Below are 17,382 nucleotides of genomic sequence, written 5' to 3' on the forward strand. Positions count from 1 at the left end.
GGACTCACAGCCTGTGCTGGAATCACGGGCAACATTGTACATTTCTGCTTTCCAACGTGAAGTATCTCTCTCTCTAAAAATGCCCAGGTTTTCCTGCCTATGTTTATTACCTCATTTGACTTTCAAGTTCTCTGAGAGAGTTTCCTGGGGGAACCAAGGGAATGTTTGATGTGGGGTCTCCAAGACCAAAAAGCAAACATGAATAATAATAAATATTATTAGTAAGAATAATAACAAGTAATAAGAAATACTATGAGACCTGAAACTGGTGTAGCCCAATTTTCTAAGTTTTTTTTTTGCCTGGCTGATTTGTCTAGGAATTGACAAGCTCTGATTAAGGTTTTCTCCCTTCTTGGGATATTTATAAATTCTATTCCCCTGTGACCTTTCTTGATCTGGTAAGTTATGAGTGCCTATTGTAGCTGTAGCCTTCTACCTGGGGCACATAAAATCTCTACTCATCACCAATTTTCATACCTTTTTTTTGGCATTGGATTGTCTTGGAAACATCTATGGCTCTGTAAAATGTGGTTCACATCAGTTGTCGGGATCAGACGCTGTTACATGGACAGACCCATATGGCAAGGTTGCTTTAAGCTTTATTTCCATATAAAATGGAAATAATAAATAAAATTGGAGGGGTAGATGGTGGGGGCCCTGAATTTTTTCCTGTGTCTTCCATAATATAATCATCTGAACAGAGGTTTGGCATATCTCAAGGCACTATTTCCTTTTCAGATGGGTGAGGCAATTAAATGTGAACAAAAAAAACCAGGGGGGAGCTAATGGGATGTTGCCTCTGGTAGCCATGAAAGAACAGGAAGAGAATGATGTGAGATACGGAAAAGTCTCGTTGGTTGTTGCAATAGTAGGTGGTGCAGTTCATCTCGCAGAGTCTGCACGCTCCCAGTGAGCTCATGCCATGCTCCCAGGGGGTTGAATTGTAAAGGAGCAGGTGACTCCAGCTGCTAGCTGGTTCCCAGTTGACGCAAGAGTGTGCAAATCTATGCAGATCCACTGTCAGCTGCTCCTCTCTGGGCAGCTGCTGGAAAGTTGTGTGTGCGCACATGAACTTTCTAGGCTTAATCTGCATTATGAAGTGTGTGTGTGCACGTGTAAGCTTTCTGCAGAGCTCTAGAGCATATGTGTCATGACCATGTGTGTCATGTGAGACCAGAAAAGCAGATGTCCTGAACATGCCCCTCCTACTCAGGGATTAGAGATGCTCAGGGGAAAGCAGAGGGAAGCTGGGACACACCGCCCTGACTCACTGCCAGAGACAGCAGCAGCTTCTGCAGGTTCAATGGGCCTCTGCTCTTTGGTCAAATAAAACTCTGCAGCTCCATTTCCAGCAACCGTCCCCTTTCGGTTAACCAGAGAGGAGGAGGATGGCCTATGCTGAGGAAGACAGGTAAGGTGCAATGAAACAGGGGATGCACAGCCATCTAAGCTGGAAGGGGCTAGCAAAATGGCATCGCTTTTCCTTGTCTCGTTTTCTTCTTCTTCCTACTGGGCACTCAATAAATGTCAGACAAGCGCTGCTCAGAAGTAAACATCTTATTATTGAAGAGGAATCTGGCCATCTGCCTGTGTCAGGTGCTGATGTTATGAAATATAGCAATGAGCAGGTGACCTTGGCAGAGGTTATGGGCCAGAAGAGGCAAATATCACAGTGTGGAAAGGCATACACTGCAAATATGTATGGTGGTATGCCCCTCTGAAACTTAATGCTTTATCTGTTTGGGGGGATATGTCTGCTTTTTGCATGGATTTGCTTTCAACCAACCTAGAAGCACAATGAGAGTGGGGTTTTTTCATGCCATAAAAGATCTGTCATCAGCAACAGTCCTGTGTTTCGCAACAGATGCGTTTCTCCAGTGGATGACAGCAATCGCAATAAAGGGGATTGTGTTTTCAGCTGATCCTGTGATTTAATCCAAAGCGATGCTACCGAGCACTATTATTAGGTGTGCATTGTTGGACATGGAGTAGCTATAAGGGGCTTTGTGCTACATGTACTAATTCAGGCTGTCAAAAACTTGCACAGATCTTGGGCTCATGCAGTCCCAGCCTAAACGTTGCATTTGGTGACCCATAGGTCAAACTCCCCCTCCACTCCTGCCGAGCAGGTACTGTCTCCTTCGTATTCAGAAATTATCTGTGCCTGCTGGTCCCTTTTGATGCTGTGCATCCAGAAGATTTTTGATAACTAAATACTGTAAGCAGGGCACTGCAGATTAATTTTGGCATCACTGTGCTCTCAGCACTGGGGACAGCTCTGACAGGTCCAAAGACTTTGGGATGGAGAGGGCTCTGCAAGGCCCATCCACACCTGCCGAAGCTCCTTTCAGGCAAGGAGAGTTACACAGCACTGGAGTTTTACTTCTCTGGATAAGAAATATTTTAACATCTTCTGTTTAGAAGAAAAAAAAATTCCTTCAAACTCGGCACAGCTCAGTCAATCTCAATGTCTTCATCAAACATTGCGTGGGGTTCATCCCACACTCCTAAAATTTCTGGGGATATAGGAATAATATCCATTCTTTAGTGTTATTTTGCAAGGCTGGATGCACCTTTTTTTAAAAAATACTGAAAAAAAGGAGATTAATTGTCAAGAGGAAGAGCAGATCCTGGTGACCTCATTCTTTTCTTGTGCCTGCCACAGGTACGTCAAAAGCTTGGGTATTACATTTAAATTCTCTTGGTTCCCTCTGATTTCTAAACGAGGATTACAGTTATTCAACAGAGAAATTGGGGGGGAATCATTCATTAATGCATGTAAAGCACTTTTAAAGCTTTTCTCTGGGAGCAAGGGATAATACAGTCAGTCAAGTGTAGGCTTCATTAGTGTCACTTTAATAGCTTTTGCTTATTTCAAGAGCTCATGGTACACTTGGAAAATGCAACAATATGTTATGGTAAATATACTCTTTCTTGTTTCCAGACTTTTCCTTTGAAAAGTATTTCAGCTAAATGACTCTTCATTTTAATGTGTGAATATGGAAGTTATTTCTTCTCATTGGATCGCAGGCTTATGACATACTTGGGTATTTTTGACATCACAGTTTGTAACTAGGACCATAAGTTTGATGTATCAGACATTGGACAAGACTTATAGCAGGAGCTGGGCAGCTAGGAGATGAAAAAGCTCACAGAAGATACCTGTGCAATAACTACTTACCTTGTCAGTATAAAGAAAGAAAAAACATAGAACTGAGATCCTTTATTTGAATACATGATACTGCAGTTAGAGGAGCCTGTTGTATGCTGACAGTCAAATCCTCTTCGTCAATGGTCCAAGACTTCCTGGATCGTAGAGCACCACTTTGAAAGCTTTTCTGTATGTCCTCTAAGGCTGCAGACAGCAGAATCACAACATGACTGAGGTTTGCACCTCTGGAAACAAGAGACTTGTTTTCAAAAAAAAAAAACCAAAAAACCAAAACATTTATGAAGCAGACAGTGACTGCTTATCAGCATCTCCAGTCAATTTTACATCACCTTCAACCTCGCAGTACCTGATTCTGTCACCCCTTAATAAGCAGATCAGCTTGTCACATAGAGAAGCTGCTGCCCCTACCTGTGTTGGTTCGTGCCATGACCCAGTCCTCTACCACATACAGTCATTAGTTCTACTCATCAATGGTAACGATTGAGTCACCATCAAGAAATGCTGTCAGTACCCTTGCTTTTGAAGAGAGTTTCTGGTCAACCTTGATATTGACTTTCAGAAAATATCTGCATTGTCCTATAGGAAATAGGATTATGGGATTATTTTGCTATTGATTGTGTTCCAAAACTGTGATTAATGCATCTGATGAATACTGGACTGACAGACCTAAAAATTGAAGTCCTCTCTCTACCCATGAGACATGTACACAACACGCAGTGTAATGCCAGCTTCTATCCCACCTTCTAGCAATGTCCCTTAGCACTGGATAAGACATTTTTTTGCCAAGGTATTTGAGCAGTCCCCCTCTTAAATCAGACAGCATAAGCCCAGGAGCCCAAATTCCTGGTTTTCGTTTGTTTTGATGTAGACTGATGTCATTGGGCCTCTCGCCTAGGACTAGACTGCGGTTGTGACCCACTGCCCACCTGTGGGAGAGGAGAGGATGAATGAGATCTCCATGTTTGCCTCCTGTACTGAAACCACAACATATGGAGAAGGTGGATGTTTGAGGTGCATTACCAGCCCCAGAAGGAAGCACTGGGAGCTGATGATGCTCAACACTTAGGAAGATTGGGTTTTCCATCTCTGTAGATGATGCTTGCTCCATGTCCCAGTAGTCTACCTATTGCAGAGGACAGTGTCTACTCCTTCATCAGCTCAGCATCCCAGCAGTGCTGTACAGGTGCCCTTGGACTTCCGTCCTCTTGTATTTCTCCACCACAGGTTGGACATCCCTGTACACACACATATAGGCTGCAATTTCTCAGTCTAACTGTGCTTTTGCATTCCTTTAGTAACTCAGGAGAGACCAGAGCCCATCAGAAGCAGGACTGGTTATGCCTTGTGACATTTCCATGATCTAGGTATCATTAGCTATTCTGCCACTATAGAATGAAACCAGCAAAGAGGATTCAAATGATTTCTGTCTGGCCAGGGGTAAAATATGAGATTAAAAGTGAAACATCTTCAATAATAGCAGTGAAGCTCCTATTATTTTAGTTTAAATGAAATTTCTTCTTCTTTGCACGTTTTCAGGGCTTTTATCCTTTGAAGCTTGTTCTTTGGATGGGTTGATAGCCTCACTGACCTGTTCTCCTTCTGCAGAAATAGCTATGAGGCATATAAGGAAACAGCGGATTGGTTACGTGCCCGCACCTTCCAGCGCCCGAAGACTGCCATCATCTGCGGATCTGGACTGGGAGGTCTGGCTGATGTGTTGGATAACAAGACAATCTTTCCGTGTGAGGACATCCCTCACTTCCCACAGAGCACAGGTTAGCACAACCGAGGGCATCAGCTTCCCATCCATCGGCAGCCTGCCACAGCCTTACAGTGAGATAACTCAAGTCAACACACACCACTTGGCATTGGTCTGCAAACCAGTCTCTCACTGGTGAAAGTGTGTTCACAGTAAAAAAAAAAAAAGAAAAAACCAAACCCCCACATATTTCTGTGCTATGATATTTATTTAACTTTCAGCTCCCGGTTTCACAGCACTTGGCCGCACTGTAATGCATAGTCATCAACTGACAAATCCCTCTAAAGTCAAAGACCTCAAGACCTGTAACTAAAACGGCACTATTATCCAGTTGCAGGGCACATTGGCAGATTGGTGTTTGGGGACCTGAGTGGACAGCCCTGTGTGTGTATGCAGGGACGTTTCCACTATTATGAAGGATACTCTGTCAGCACGGTGAGTTCTCCTTAAGAAAATCATTCACGTAGGGAGAGATATGTTGTAAAAGATGCAAAAGTGACTGCTTGCTTTGATATCTAGCTGCAGAAGGTTAGCTCTTGCAGTGAACTTAGATGGCTCTTGCAATGAATCTTGCTTAGATTTTAGATTTCTCCCCCAAAAATAAAATTGAGAGCTCAAATCAAGAGGTAGTCAGCTTCTGCTAGGTGAAGCTGATGCTGTGCAGCCATACAAAGTGGCTAGCCCTGCTATGCTCACAGGGCAAAATCATGTATCATACAAGGCAGATGGATTTACACAGTTTAACCCTCATTTTAATCATGATTTAAAACAGCAGTCAGGAAACTTTGAGTGATAAGTATAATCTATTTTAATCTTCTTTTGCATTTGTATAGTTTACTTTTTTTTTTTTTCCCCTAGAAAAAAACCTCTGGCTAGTGTAACTTGGTATACTCTCCCAGTTAACATACAGAACTATGTGAATATTCAAGTATTATCTAACATGCATGTATGTACATTTCTGTTGGAAACACCAATAATAGTTCTTATTTACTGGCTGATAGTTTTGTATGTCCTTTTTTATTTGGATAGCTTTGAGGTTTTAATTGTGGCTGAGGTCAGTTTGTATTTGGATATGAACTGTAATACTTGGCACCACTCAACTTTTTATAGAAAAAAAGCCTATTTTAAATACACTTGATACAAAACTAGGTTTATCAAAACATGTTTGTCTATTACAATTAACTCATTTCTTAAAGAAGTGTTATGTAGTTAGGAAATTTTCTGCTCACATCTTCTTTAGCATTTTAGAGGTAGTAGATATCCTGATTCCTTCTTGACTCCTCAAAATCAAACTTCTTAAATTTTTTTTCCAGTTCCCAATTGTTCCTTAACTTTGGATAAGCAGGTCGCTGAAGTGAACATGAATAAAATAATCTCTAAGTTTCTGTGAAATGCATCACTGCTGTAAAAAGCTGGTTTATCAGTTACGCTCCATGTCCATAAGTAGTTACTTCAATCAGCACAGTGGTTTGATCTCTGCAAGATCTTGGCAGTGAGGAAAAACTATCTGTATATTCTTTTTGTACCACATTTATTTGACCTTAGTACAACTGTAGGAAATGTGGGCTTGAATTGTAAAGGTATTCATTTCAAAATTAGTTTTTAATATGTTTAAAAAAACCATTAAATTATTTCAGTTTAAATTAGAGGAAAATTTAAAATTGGAGAAGATGTTTTGTCTCCTTGTAGCCTCATACAGACCCTTCTCTGTGTCATGTAAGCTGTCCACAAATTGCAATACTACAAATGTAGTAGTAGTAGCTGTCTATGATTTACAATACTTACTGCATATGTGCCTTTTGTTTTGCAGGTCACCTTTCCCATCAGAGTCTTCTTTCTCCTGGGGGTGGAGATCTTGATTGTCACAAATGCTGCTGGGGGACTGAATCCCCACTTCCAAGTGGGGGACATCATGTTCATTAGAGATCACATCAGCATGCTCGGCTTGGGAGGGCAGAATCCACTGCGTGGACCAAACGATGAGAGGTAAGAAGGCATCAGCTGTGTTACCAATTAAGCCTTTCTTCCTCCAGCTGCAGGCGAGGACTGCCAGTTGTGCCTGCTGGCAAATACTTACTGGTTTGGCTCCAGGTACCCACGAGGCAAAAGTTAAAGCAATAACTGTGCGTGCTGTGCCACCTGCCCTGCCTTCCCCAAACACCCTTCCTTGGCTGTTGCTTGCTCTTACAAGCCTATGAGGAGTTTATACGCAAACGTCCAGAAGGTTTTGTTTTCTAAAAGTAGGCTTCTCATCCTTCTCCTGACATGGCCAGCTGTACCGTCTGCTAAAAAGACCCACTGCTGTCTCTTCTTGTCAGTCCCTTTCTCTGCTAGTTCCTCTTCATTGAGCAATCTGGTGGACTGTGGTGTCTCCAGCCTGCATTTGTCAACAGCTGTTTCTGGTGTGATGGAACTGATACAACAGAGGCTAGGCAGTAAGCTGATAGCAGAGCAAAGGTAAAACCTCTAAATCTCCTGATAACCACCCTTGTATCCAGGTCATTAAACTGGGATGCCTTTGTTAACACCATGTATTCACTGAAGGCATCAGTCTGATGAGAGGTGGTTGTCTTGGCAGCCTCTTGGGAGACCTCTAGATCTACCAGAGTGACCTGCTGCTGGCTGAGCTGGGAAATCAGGTTTCCTGTACTAGCTGTGTAGCAGGATTTTAATCTTATGGACTGTAAAGTGGGGCTTGTAACACATCCTCACCCCTGGACTGCAGTTGCCACCAGACATAGAGTTGGTTTGAGCAGGAGGTTGGACTAGATGACCTCGAGGTCCCTTCAAACCCAAATTAATCTATGATCCTAAAACCCTCCCAAGGCACCATCGGACTGGTAGGGTGGAAGGCAACCAGCACCAGCAAGGTCATAGCACTGAGAGGGGCATGCCAGGTGGCCCAGTGTTTACAAAAAGAAGCCCCTTGGGTCTCAAATGGGGCTAAAAAGAGCATGAGGACACATCCACTGCAGATTCAGGCTGAGCAAAGGAGAGCACATCAGGTATCAGGAAAGTCAACATGGAAGCAATAAAGATCCAGGGCTGTCAGAGCCTTATGGCAAGAAAGAAAGAGGCTAGGTTGTGATAAGGAGATAACAGTAGCAAGAATTATTTCCTAACCAAGCTGGCAGGAGAGAAGCCAGATGAAAGCCAGATGTGTGAAGCCAGAGGACAGGCAACGGAGGTGGTGAAGGAAGGAGGTGGTAGTTTATGAGCAAAGAGTGAGTTTAGGTAACAAGATGGTTAAATTTGTTGTTGGGTTGGTACCTTCACCTTGAAAAAAGGACGTGTTTGCAGGACAGGCATCTGGACTGTCCTGGGATCTTTCCAAAAAGAAAGCTCTGGCTGAGAGTAAGGTGGTCTGCCTGGCTTCCAGTTACAGTTAGTTCCTTCCTGATGTAATGCCAGACCTGGCTCCTGCTACTGAAGAAATCTGAAAGGTGCTAGCAACTGCCTCACGAGAAATAAACATTGTTCTGTCATTCAAATGGCAAGAGGACAGTACCCATCTGAAGTGGAACATCTTTACATCTTCATAGGTGTTGGTGTGGGTTGCAGGAAAGAACGATCAAAAGCACAGAAGCCACATGGAAGAGTGTTTAAAGCTCTCTGGACTTGCATAATTGCTCTGGAACAGGAGGAGAAACACCAACCAAACAGTAACTGCATCTGGAAAACATTCAAAGGCAGCATAACTGTCTCATTGCCTCCCAAAAGCAGCTTCCTGGTGAAGACTGCAGTGCTCTGGGAGGTGACTTTTGTACTGCTGACCAAGGCATCAAAATGGGCAAAAGGTCTTTATGAATCAGCTTTGAAGTATTGCAGAGCTTTAGCTGAGCAAACTCCTCCTAAAATCTAGTGCAGCTCAGCCACCAGGAAGCATTTATCTAAGCACAGCAGAGTAAAACTAAAGGCAATGAAGTGATGTGGAAAGGGGATATAGTGCAAGAATCTGAGGACTGAATTTAATAACTTAGAGATTGGCTTCCGTGTTGCTGGCCATCCTTCAGGAAAGAGAAGCGATTTTCATGGTGATGAATACTTATTACCTTACACCAGATGGGAAAGTTTGTTTTTCATTTATATAACACTTCAGTGTTTGGAAATGTAAAATAAGCCAGCTACTGCCCTAAACATTCAGCTGGAAGAACATGAAAACAAGCAGGAGCTTTCATAGCCTAAATGAGGGACCTGGTCCATTCCTACCAAACTGAGTTGGTGAACATGGCTGGGAGTTTGCTTTCCAGATTTCTTCAGCAGCAGCACACCAGTCTTGGCCAGGTACTTCTGCTCTCCCTGAGTCAATAGTAGGATTTGCTCAGTCAGGAACAGGACTGAGCTGTTATCTTAAGATCCAAAGCAAGCAAGAGACCCAGCCTTGAAGCACAGGATGAAGGCTACCTAAAATATGGCCTTGGAGCTCCCACATATGCTACTCTCCCCATTTCCCTGCAAAAGAGGACACTTGGAATGGGATGTTATTGCCTAAATGTAGACATCTAATACCATCTGACACTCTGTGGAGTATCCAGTAACGGTTCTCCGGGGCTGGCAGTTGCAATATAAGACCTACAGGACGTGGGCATGCTCTGGATGGGCAGCTGAGGGGAAGGCAGAACTTACTGGGGCATCTCAAATGGGCAATTGGATTGCCCTTCTGTCCTAGAAGAGTCTCCAAGCTTGTGCTTAGTGTGATCTTGCTGTGCCAGGAACCAAATACAGAACTGGATGCTTTTCCTGTGATGTATTTTCTGACCAGCAAGATTTGTTCTTTTGCCTCCCCAAGAAAGTCATTCCTTGAGGCCCTTCGAACTGGTCTAATGTAGACAGTTAGGGAGAATGACTCAAGTCTCATGTGATTTGCCCGGTGGATCCAACTCTGTGTTTCTTGCTTCGAGTATGTGGATGTCAATGCGGGGATAGAACAGCCTTTGCTGTTGTGGCACAGGGCATCCCTGGCCATGAGCCTGGTTTAGTAGCTGCCTGCTGCAATGAGTCTTAAATGTAGCGACCAATGGTCCATCAGGCCCTGCTCAAACCCCGCACTGGGGACAGCCTTTGGGACTCGGTGCCACAGCGAGCCCACCTGCAAGCTGTTGTGCAGGAGAAGCGAAGGGCAGCAGCTGTCTGATGGACAATGTTTAAAAGTCTCAGTGGGCAGTTATTGGGGAGAGAGAGAACGGGCCATCAGTGCTCCCTGGAGACAGGAGTCCTTGGAAAGACCACTCCAGGAGGGTTTGTGCAGCAGGAAAGCGGTGCCAGACCTTCCAACAGCCATAACCTCTGCATGCTGAGGGTCTTGGGCGATTAGGTCTAGCAGGAATGTCATGATGGGAGAAGTATCTGATGATGAGGCCAGGATGAGAGAGATTGCATCTGTGGCTGGTCTGCCCTTAACATTTCCCTTTTCTCCAAAGGATGAGCATCTCTGAACTCTGATGGAGGGAAGGTAGTGGTAGCAATATCAGCGTGGCTGTGCCCTTTACTGCCTTGCAGGTTTGGAGTGAGGTTTCCCTGCATGTCAGATGCTTATGAACAAGATCTGCTCAGTCTGGCAATGGAGAGCGCACAGGAGCTGGGCTTTCTGAGCTTCGTCCGAGAAGGAGTGTACTGTCTGCAGGCCGGTCCCTCCTATGAAACTATTGCCGAGTGCCGTGCACTGCATGCGCTGGGAGGGGATGCTGTAGGTAAGCTGCCTGGGCTGGGCTGATAGGGTTGGTTGGGCACGTGGATTAAACAGTTCATTCTGCTCAAGGCTGACTTTCTTCTGTCTTTGACTCTTCATCTAATTCTCCTGGGCCTAGAGAAAGGAGCTCTGTGTATTTCTGCTTAGTTCTGCAGTGGCTTAGTGCGGCTCCTAGGGTGGATCTGCAGAAAGTCTCTGTGCTTATGGCTGCCCAGGGCAGGGATCCCAGCACAATGTTGTGTTTATTTCCCAAACACAAATCTCCCACGCTCAGATGGCTCATCTTCAGCAGGACTGAGTGGGGCCCAATCAGGAATAAAGTCCTTTTCTATTATTTTTAAAATTCTGACACTGTAAGGATTTTCACTGTGCCTCTTCCCTACAAAACAGCCCTCCATAAGAGTCTTGATTGTTTAGGGATGGTAATTATGGATACCTTCCCAACTCCATATGAGGAAGGTAAGAAACATGATCCATAAGATTCCTCCAGCTTGACTCCTGGCTCGTGGAAGTCTGTTCATTAATATCTGCAGATTTATTGTGCGTGAGGAAAGGAGCTCAGCTTCCCACAAAGCCGTTTTTCTTTGCGATAGCTTTTTTAGCTGAGGAAGAGAAGAGCCAAATGACACAGCACATCAGTACTTCTCTTAGCAAGGCTGCAAGCAGTCTGACACGTCTTTGGGAGAGAGACACAGCATGCAGGAATCAAAAGTGGAAGGTTTATTGTGCTGAGCAGGGTTGTAACTGTGGTGCTACAGCTATTACAGCCTTACAAGTATCGCAGCCTTTAACTATTACATAGCTCAGAAAGAGAGGGCTGTGGGGGGATGAGACAAGGGCATGCGCTGAAGGTAGGATGTGGTTTGCAGCCTTGGAGAGATCTTGGTTTTGTGTAAATCCTAACTCATCCTGGTCCTTTCCTCTCCTACCGTAGGCATGAGCACTGTCCCAGAAGTAATTGTAGCCAGGCATTGTGGCCTCCGAGTCCTTGGGATCTCCCTCATCACCAACAAAGTGGTGATGAACTACAACAGTCAAGAGAAAGCCAACCACGAGGAAGTGCTGCGCATCTCGGTGGTCCGGGCTGAAGCCCTGCAGAAACTGGTCACGCACCTCATTGGCAAGCTGGGGGAAAGCACAAACTCTCCGTGACCTCCAGCCATTTATCATTCATATCATAACATGTGAACACTAGTGAGTGCTGGGGGAGAGCTGTCAGTGAGACTCTCCCCTTCTGCTCTCCTGATTTTGAATAGACCTTTTGATCTTCGTCCCTGTGCTTTAGCTGGTCAGGCGCAGAGGTTTGCTTCGAGTTTTGCCAGAATGATCCCCTTGTTAGTAGCCAGTGACCAAAACAGCTTTCTGGCACTTAAACAGAGTCTGACCTCTGACAGATTCCCAAACCCATATGTCAGCAATGAGCCCCTTGGTACCATGAGCTCCAGCTCCCCCTCATTCCACTGAGAGCATTTGGTGTTTCTTGTGCAGCCTCTCTCAGCTCAGCACCCTCCTGCCCCTGAGTGTCTGCTCCCTTCTTGTGCTGAGCCCCTATGCCAGGAGCCAGGTCAAGAGCTGGTCGCAGGCCTTGGTGCCCACTGGGCATGTTTTGGTAGGGCCTGATCTGAAGCTAGTGGAAGTCCACAAAAAGGCTCTGAGTTTTGGGTGAGGACCTGGATACATAAAATGGGGTAGGCTAAAGATGAGATCTGTCTGGAACAAGCAATGCTGCAGAGCAGGTGAATTGCAATTGATTTTAGAGCTTGGAAAGCCACTGCATCCCAGTGCATGGGGTTGTGTTCCCTTACCATCCTAGGTGGTCTCCCCAGAAAGCCCTCTCTTTGCTCACTTCTTGGCTCTTCATGACCAGCCACAGAGCTCAGTAGCTGTTTGCTACAATGCAACTTGCCCCCCAACACCCCTTCACACCTCTGCTCTGTTTCCAGCCTTGAATCACTATTGCCCTATTTAACAGTGTAAAAGTGCAGCTCAGGCACGAGGCATGACTTGTCGATTCATGGTGTGAGCGTGGCCAAGCTGGAAACAGGATCCAGGTCCAGCTCTGCCTGGGTTTGTTCCTTCTGTTTCTGGATGTCTTGGAGATCAGCAGCTTGAGCCACTTACACTGGAGACCACTTACCTTTTGGTGTCCCAGGACAGAGAGATCAGTTTGACCCAGAGTTTCACCCCAGTTTTGCTCTGCTGGGGGGAGATGCAGCAGATGTTCGGGCACCAATGGTTTGTGGAGTTTAATGAAATGAAATTACAGTGGAAATTATTTTGGAACAGATATGATATTTTTCTGAATTTCCTGGTCCTCTTACATGAAGAAATTGAGCCTAGCAGTGAGTAAAGGACAAAGAGGAGAGGCCACCATGCTCTCTTTTTACCAGTATGCTGATGGTCTGTCAAGGAAGGGCAACTATTCACCAGAACGGTACATTATTTATTGTTCCCTAAAGGTCAAGCTGAGCCATGGATGTAGCTGGATGTGAAACAGTGACTGTAATTATTAGGTAACCTTTTTCCCTTCATTTATCTTGGAGCTCTCTATAAAGCCTATCACTGTCATAGCTAAATGTTTTCAGTTGACACAGTGGTCTGAACTGAAGACACCCAACTGGTCATGGAGAGCTCCCAATCTGCCTTCCTAAATTTAGCTGATCAGTTGTTTTCCATTGATGGTCGCCCTCCGTCACAGCCTTCAGCTTTCCATGACATTTCTTCAGCTCCAAGCGCAAAAGGATGTTGTGGCCTGGTGAGTTTTTTCCGGATTGGCATTTGCTTGAAGCCCTTCATGCTGCAATCATTGGTGTCAACTGCTGTATTAATGGTGCAAATGTTGCCACCAGGAGGAACAGAGCTGTGCTGTGCAAGTTTTCCATGAAACGGTAGCATTTCAGGTGTAGAAGAGATCTTGGGGTGGCTGCTGTCTTCTTCTCTTCTCCTGAGCAGTTACCTGTGGGCAGTCCAGACAAATATCTGCCCAGCCTAGTCTTGAGGACTTCTGGAGGGGGAGGATTCGTTGGCTGCGCTCTACTGGCTGAGTCACTTGTTCAGCAGCTCCTGAAACTTGGAGGAGCCCTCTGAGACAGCAGCTCTTTCCATTTGATGGGTCTGACTGTCAAGACAGTCTCAGGGACCAGCTCTGGTGGTAATATGCAAAAGGAACTCCAGCTCCTTTTGCCACAAGGCTATTGCCTTTTCAGGTCTAGCAGGAATGAAGTGCTCATCAACGGTGGCAGCAAAAGCAGTGAAATATGAAAAGTGTCAGATGTGCAGAGCAAGAAGGAACCACTTCTACCTGCTGCCTTTTCAGACTTGTCCCAGTATGGGCTTGTTACAGGGCAGAGAGAGAGCAGATAATTTCCCCTGCCTAGAAAATGGTGCTTCACATTCATCTAATTAATACTTGGTAAATACAAAGTCTCTCAAGTGTGAGTGGAAGACAGCTGTGCTGCTAGCTGTAGCTAGAGAGCAGCCAGAGTAGCTAAGGCTGGGATTTCAGCAGGCTCCATTATTTAATCAGAGTCAGGCTGGACTGCAATGTGAAGAGAAGCATCCAAAAAACCTGCTGTTGTGCTGGTGCTTCTTAAGCCAGGCTTGAGATGATGAGGAGCTTGGCAGCAGCACCTGCTTTCAGTAGGCTGGGTCTGCTCCTCTCTCCAGCTGTACCAGAGGCAGAGTGTGAAACCTATACATGCACTTGTATCTCGATACAACTTAAAATTTAATCTGAAAATCACCCTGCCACTAAATCTTTGGCAAACTATGTCTGTTTTTAAAGAAATATTTTTCTAAATAGCATTTGAGCCCTTAAACAGTGGGGGGCTCTTCTTTCTGCTGTCCAAGGTTGACTTGGATGGCTCAAACTCTGCATGAATGTCCTGATTTTTGCCCCCGTAAGTGATGAAAGGGAAGATGCCCTGAGCACCTTGGAAGTGATCTTGCTCATGCTTTGGGGGAGAGAAGGGGAGTACAATTAACAGGTGGGTTCATCTGATTTTGGAGATACTTTTAATACAATTTGGGGGGGGGGGTTACTGCTGCTGAGTTTCAAAAAGCTGAAAGGCAATGATGCAAGGGCGGGGAAGATGTGTAGGGAAGAAACAGGGAGGAAATAAAACCTGCTGTGATCCTGAAAACAGTGTTTTTGTTTGCTGTGCCAATACCATGAGCTAGAAAGGAGTCATTTAGCTGTACGCCCTGCATCCACCTCCCAGGCTGGAGGACAGCCCTGGGGGACCAGAGCACCAGCGCCCAAAGCTCAGGATAATTGGGACCAACATTTGACCAGCACTTTGCACAGGTATTTCTTACTGATCCCACTGGGCTGAGGAACTCTCGGAAAAAAAGACCAAGAACCAAAGGACCTCAACTAATTTTTGAGCAGCTGAAAGGTATGATGGGCTGTGGTGGTGACAGTGCAGCAAGTCGTCTGTGCTGGAGGCAGGACATGGTTTCCTTGATGCTGTGCATTTCATTTAGTGCTCTTAGTGGTCTCTGACAACATCCATGGCTGAAATGAGTAGATCATAACACAGCCTTGGCTTATTTTCACTCCTGTACTCTGTGCCATTTATCTGCTTCTGAAATTCAGGCTGTTATGGTCATAGGATAAGCTGTAAGATGCATGAAAAGCTTAAAACAAAACAAAACAAACCACCCTAGCAAGTAGAAAAAGAGAACCCCAAATTGCATGACTGATCCTGACTTTTTCAGGGCTATGGTTAGCAATGAGCTCGGGTGCTGCCTGGTTAGCGAATGCCACCAGCACAGGGGGTCCCATGCTGCCATACCTGTGGCAGGGGGACCCATAGCAGACCTGTGTTAGTGCGGGGCAGAGCTGGCACAACTCCTTTACTCTCTCACAGCCATGGTTTCATGAGCCAGTCCTTTGTACTAGCCCTTTCTTTTTCCTTACTCATCAGTCCAGAGAAAAGTTTTCAAGTCATGGGGTCCTGCTGCTTGCAGTCCCCTGGAGAAGATGGAGATGTTATATTGATGCCCTCATGTGTGACTCACATAAAGGTGTGATGTCAAGAGGAGAAATCTCTGATACAACCCTTGGCTGGACCATATCATGAGTTTATAAGCAGAGATGTCTGCTGTTGTCTGAGAAACAACCCTGCAACCTCCCCCCAAAAATCTGAGTGTGCGATCCATCCCGTTTCCTTTGCAAGGCTTGGTTTCCCAGACTCTTTCTTTTATGTGAGATTCGCTGTTTACACTCTTTTCTACATAAAAGTAAACGAAAAAGCTTTTTAAAAACCTGCTATCTGTCTCAGCTCAGCAGCTGAACATATGCTTTGCCTTCAAGTTATCAAAATTCCTTTAGACATTTCTCTTAATTCTCTGCAGTTGAATTAAGGGGTTTCTGCTATGGTGGTAGTGGTGGTGTGGTGTTTTGTGGGGGTTTTTTTCCAAAATCTTTAGGTCTTCACTGCAAAGATTTCATGTGCTGGGAAGAATTAAACTCTTCCCTGCCACGCTGAATACGCAGAGCAAGAGGGAGCGATGCAATGCAGGTCATGGCAGTGAGCCGATCTCAATTCCTTGCCGAATTAAAGCCTCACTCTGTAAGCAGTGTGAGGGTCTGTTATTTCCGAAATCTGATGGCACTTTGAGATAGGACTTGGTTTAAGAGCCAGGACGTTGGCAAAGCCTGAAGGGGACCACCCAGCCTTTTCTCCTGCAGAGAGGACATCCTCTCCTGCCGTGCCTGGAGCCTGGACACCTATGCTGGGAGATGGCTTTTAACAGAACAACCACCACTTGCTTTCCTCACCCAAAGCTTCACAGCCCTCTTTAAAACTCTCTTTCTCAATCTTAGCAAACCCCTTCCTGGAGTAATGAGCCCTTCTTGACCCACCAGGTGCTTTGCAGAGGTAGCTCGAGGAAGTGTTTCCCCAGGGACGGCAGGGAGTGGGTTCAGGGCACGGCCGGAGCCCAGATTTTGCTCCCAGGTACCAACTTGGAGCAACCTGGGGTCTTCATCAGCAGAGAGGTGGGTGTCCTGGAGCAGTGTGACAGTGCTGGGTTGTTGACCCAGAGCCATCCCCACTGTGGGCTGAGGCTCTGCTCAGCACAGAGCAGATGATGGACCAGTGCTGGGGACCCGACACTCCCCTGTGCCCCTTCTCCTGCAGCTTGGGGACACATCCCTGAGCCCAGCCCCACAGAGGCAGTGGGTGTCCATTTTCAGCCCCCAGGAAAACTTTGCTCTGGAGGGAGGGGGACGGAAAAGCAGTGGAGTCTGCTGGGGAAAATTGTGCTCCAGTAATGGGAAAAGGAGGCTTTTTGGGGACTCATCTCCATGCCAGACCCCAGGAAATGTGAACTGAATACCTAGGATGCCCTTCAGTGCCTCTGTGCGTGCTTGAAGACTGCGTTGTGTGGCAGGGAGGAGGAGAAGGGCATCCTGCTGCTCCGTGTCCCAACCTGGCTCTCCCTGTGGGATGCTGACACAGCATCTCCCTTCCCATGCCTGGAGTCTGGCATCCTGCCCTGCCCCAGCTCCTCATGGCCTTAAAACCAGGCTTGGGGCTGTCTCCATTGCACTGAGCTCCCCCAGTTCCCAAGCCTGCTCCCCCTGCAAATTGGGGGGAGCACCTCGCACCCCCTTTTCTCCCAGTGGAGAGACAAAAACAAGAGGCAGCAGCAGCCAGAGGGTGGGCAGTCCCCCAATAACTCCCTGCAGCTGCCTGCCACCACTCCATCCCTGCTCTGCACATGTCTGAACTTTCCTGCCTTCTTCTCATCTTT

At 45.9% G+C, this 17,382-nt stretch overlaps 1 protein-coding gene across 1 annotated transcript; it reads left to right on the top strand.

Annotated features, from left to right (window-relative positions):
- The first annotated feature begins 1,226 nt into the window (after positions 1-1,226).
- Positions 1,227-16,221, top strand: LOC104311323 (purine nucleoside phosphorylase). Its single transcript, XM_009927816.2, has 6 exons — positions 1,227-1,411; positions 4,778-4,947; positions 5,263-5,366; positions 6,742-6,917; positions 10,431-10,621; positions 11,555-16,221. The coding sequence occupies exons 1-6, from the start codon at positions 1,389-1,391 to the stop codon at positions 11,770-11,772; spliced, it is 882 nt and encodes a 293-aa protein (XP_009926118.1). The 5' UTR covers positions 1,227-1,388; the 3' UTR covers positions 11,773-16,221.
- The last annotated feature ends 1,161 nt before the right edge of the window (positions 16,222-17,382 follow it).

Source organism: Haliaeetus albicilla, chromosome 10, assembly GCF_947461875.1.
Source record: "Haliaeetus albicilla chromosome 10, bHalAlb1.1, whole genome shotgun sequence".
Classification (NCBI taxonomy): Eukaryota; Metazoa; Chordata; class Aves; order Accipitriformes; family Accipitridae; genus Haliaeetus; species Haliaeetus albicilla.

Excerpts from the sequence above, each read along its gene's own strand:
- LOC104311323 (XM_009927816.2), top strand. The coding sequence starts at position 1,389 with ATGGCCTATGCTGAGGAAGACAG. Across the intron at positions 1,412-4,777 it reads GCCTATGCTGAGGAAGACAG|AAATAGCTATGAGGCATATA; the intron begins GTAAGGTGCAAT and ends CTCCTTCTGCAG. Across the intron at positions 10,622-11,554 it reads GCTGGGAGGGGATGCTGTAG|GCATGAGCACTGTCCCAGAA; the intron begins GTAAGCTGCCTG and ends CTCCTACCGTAG.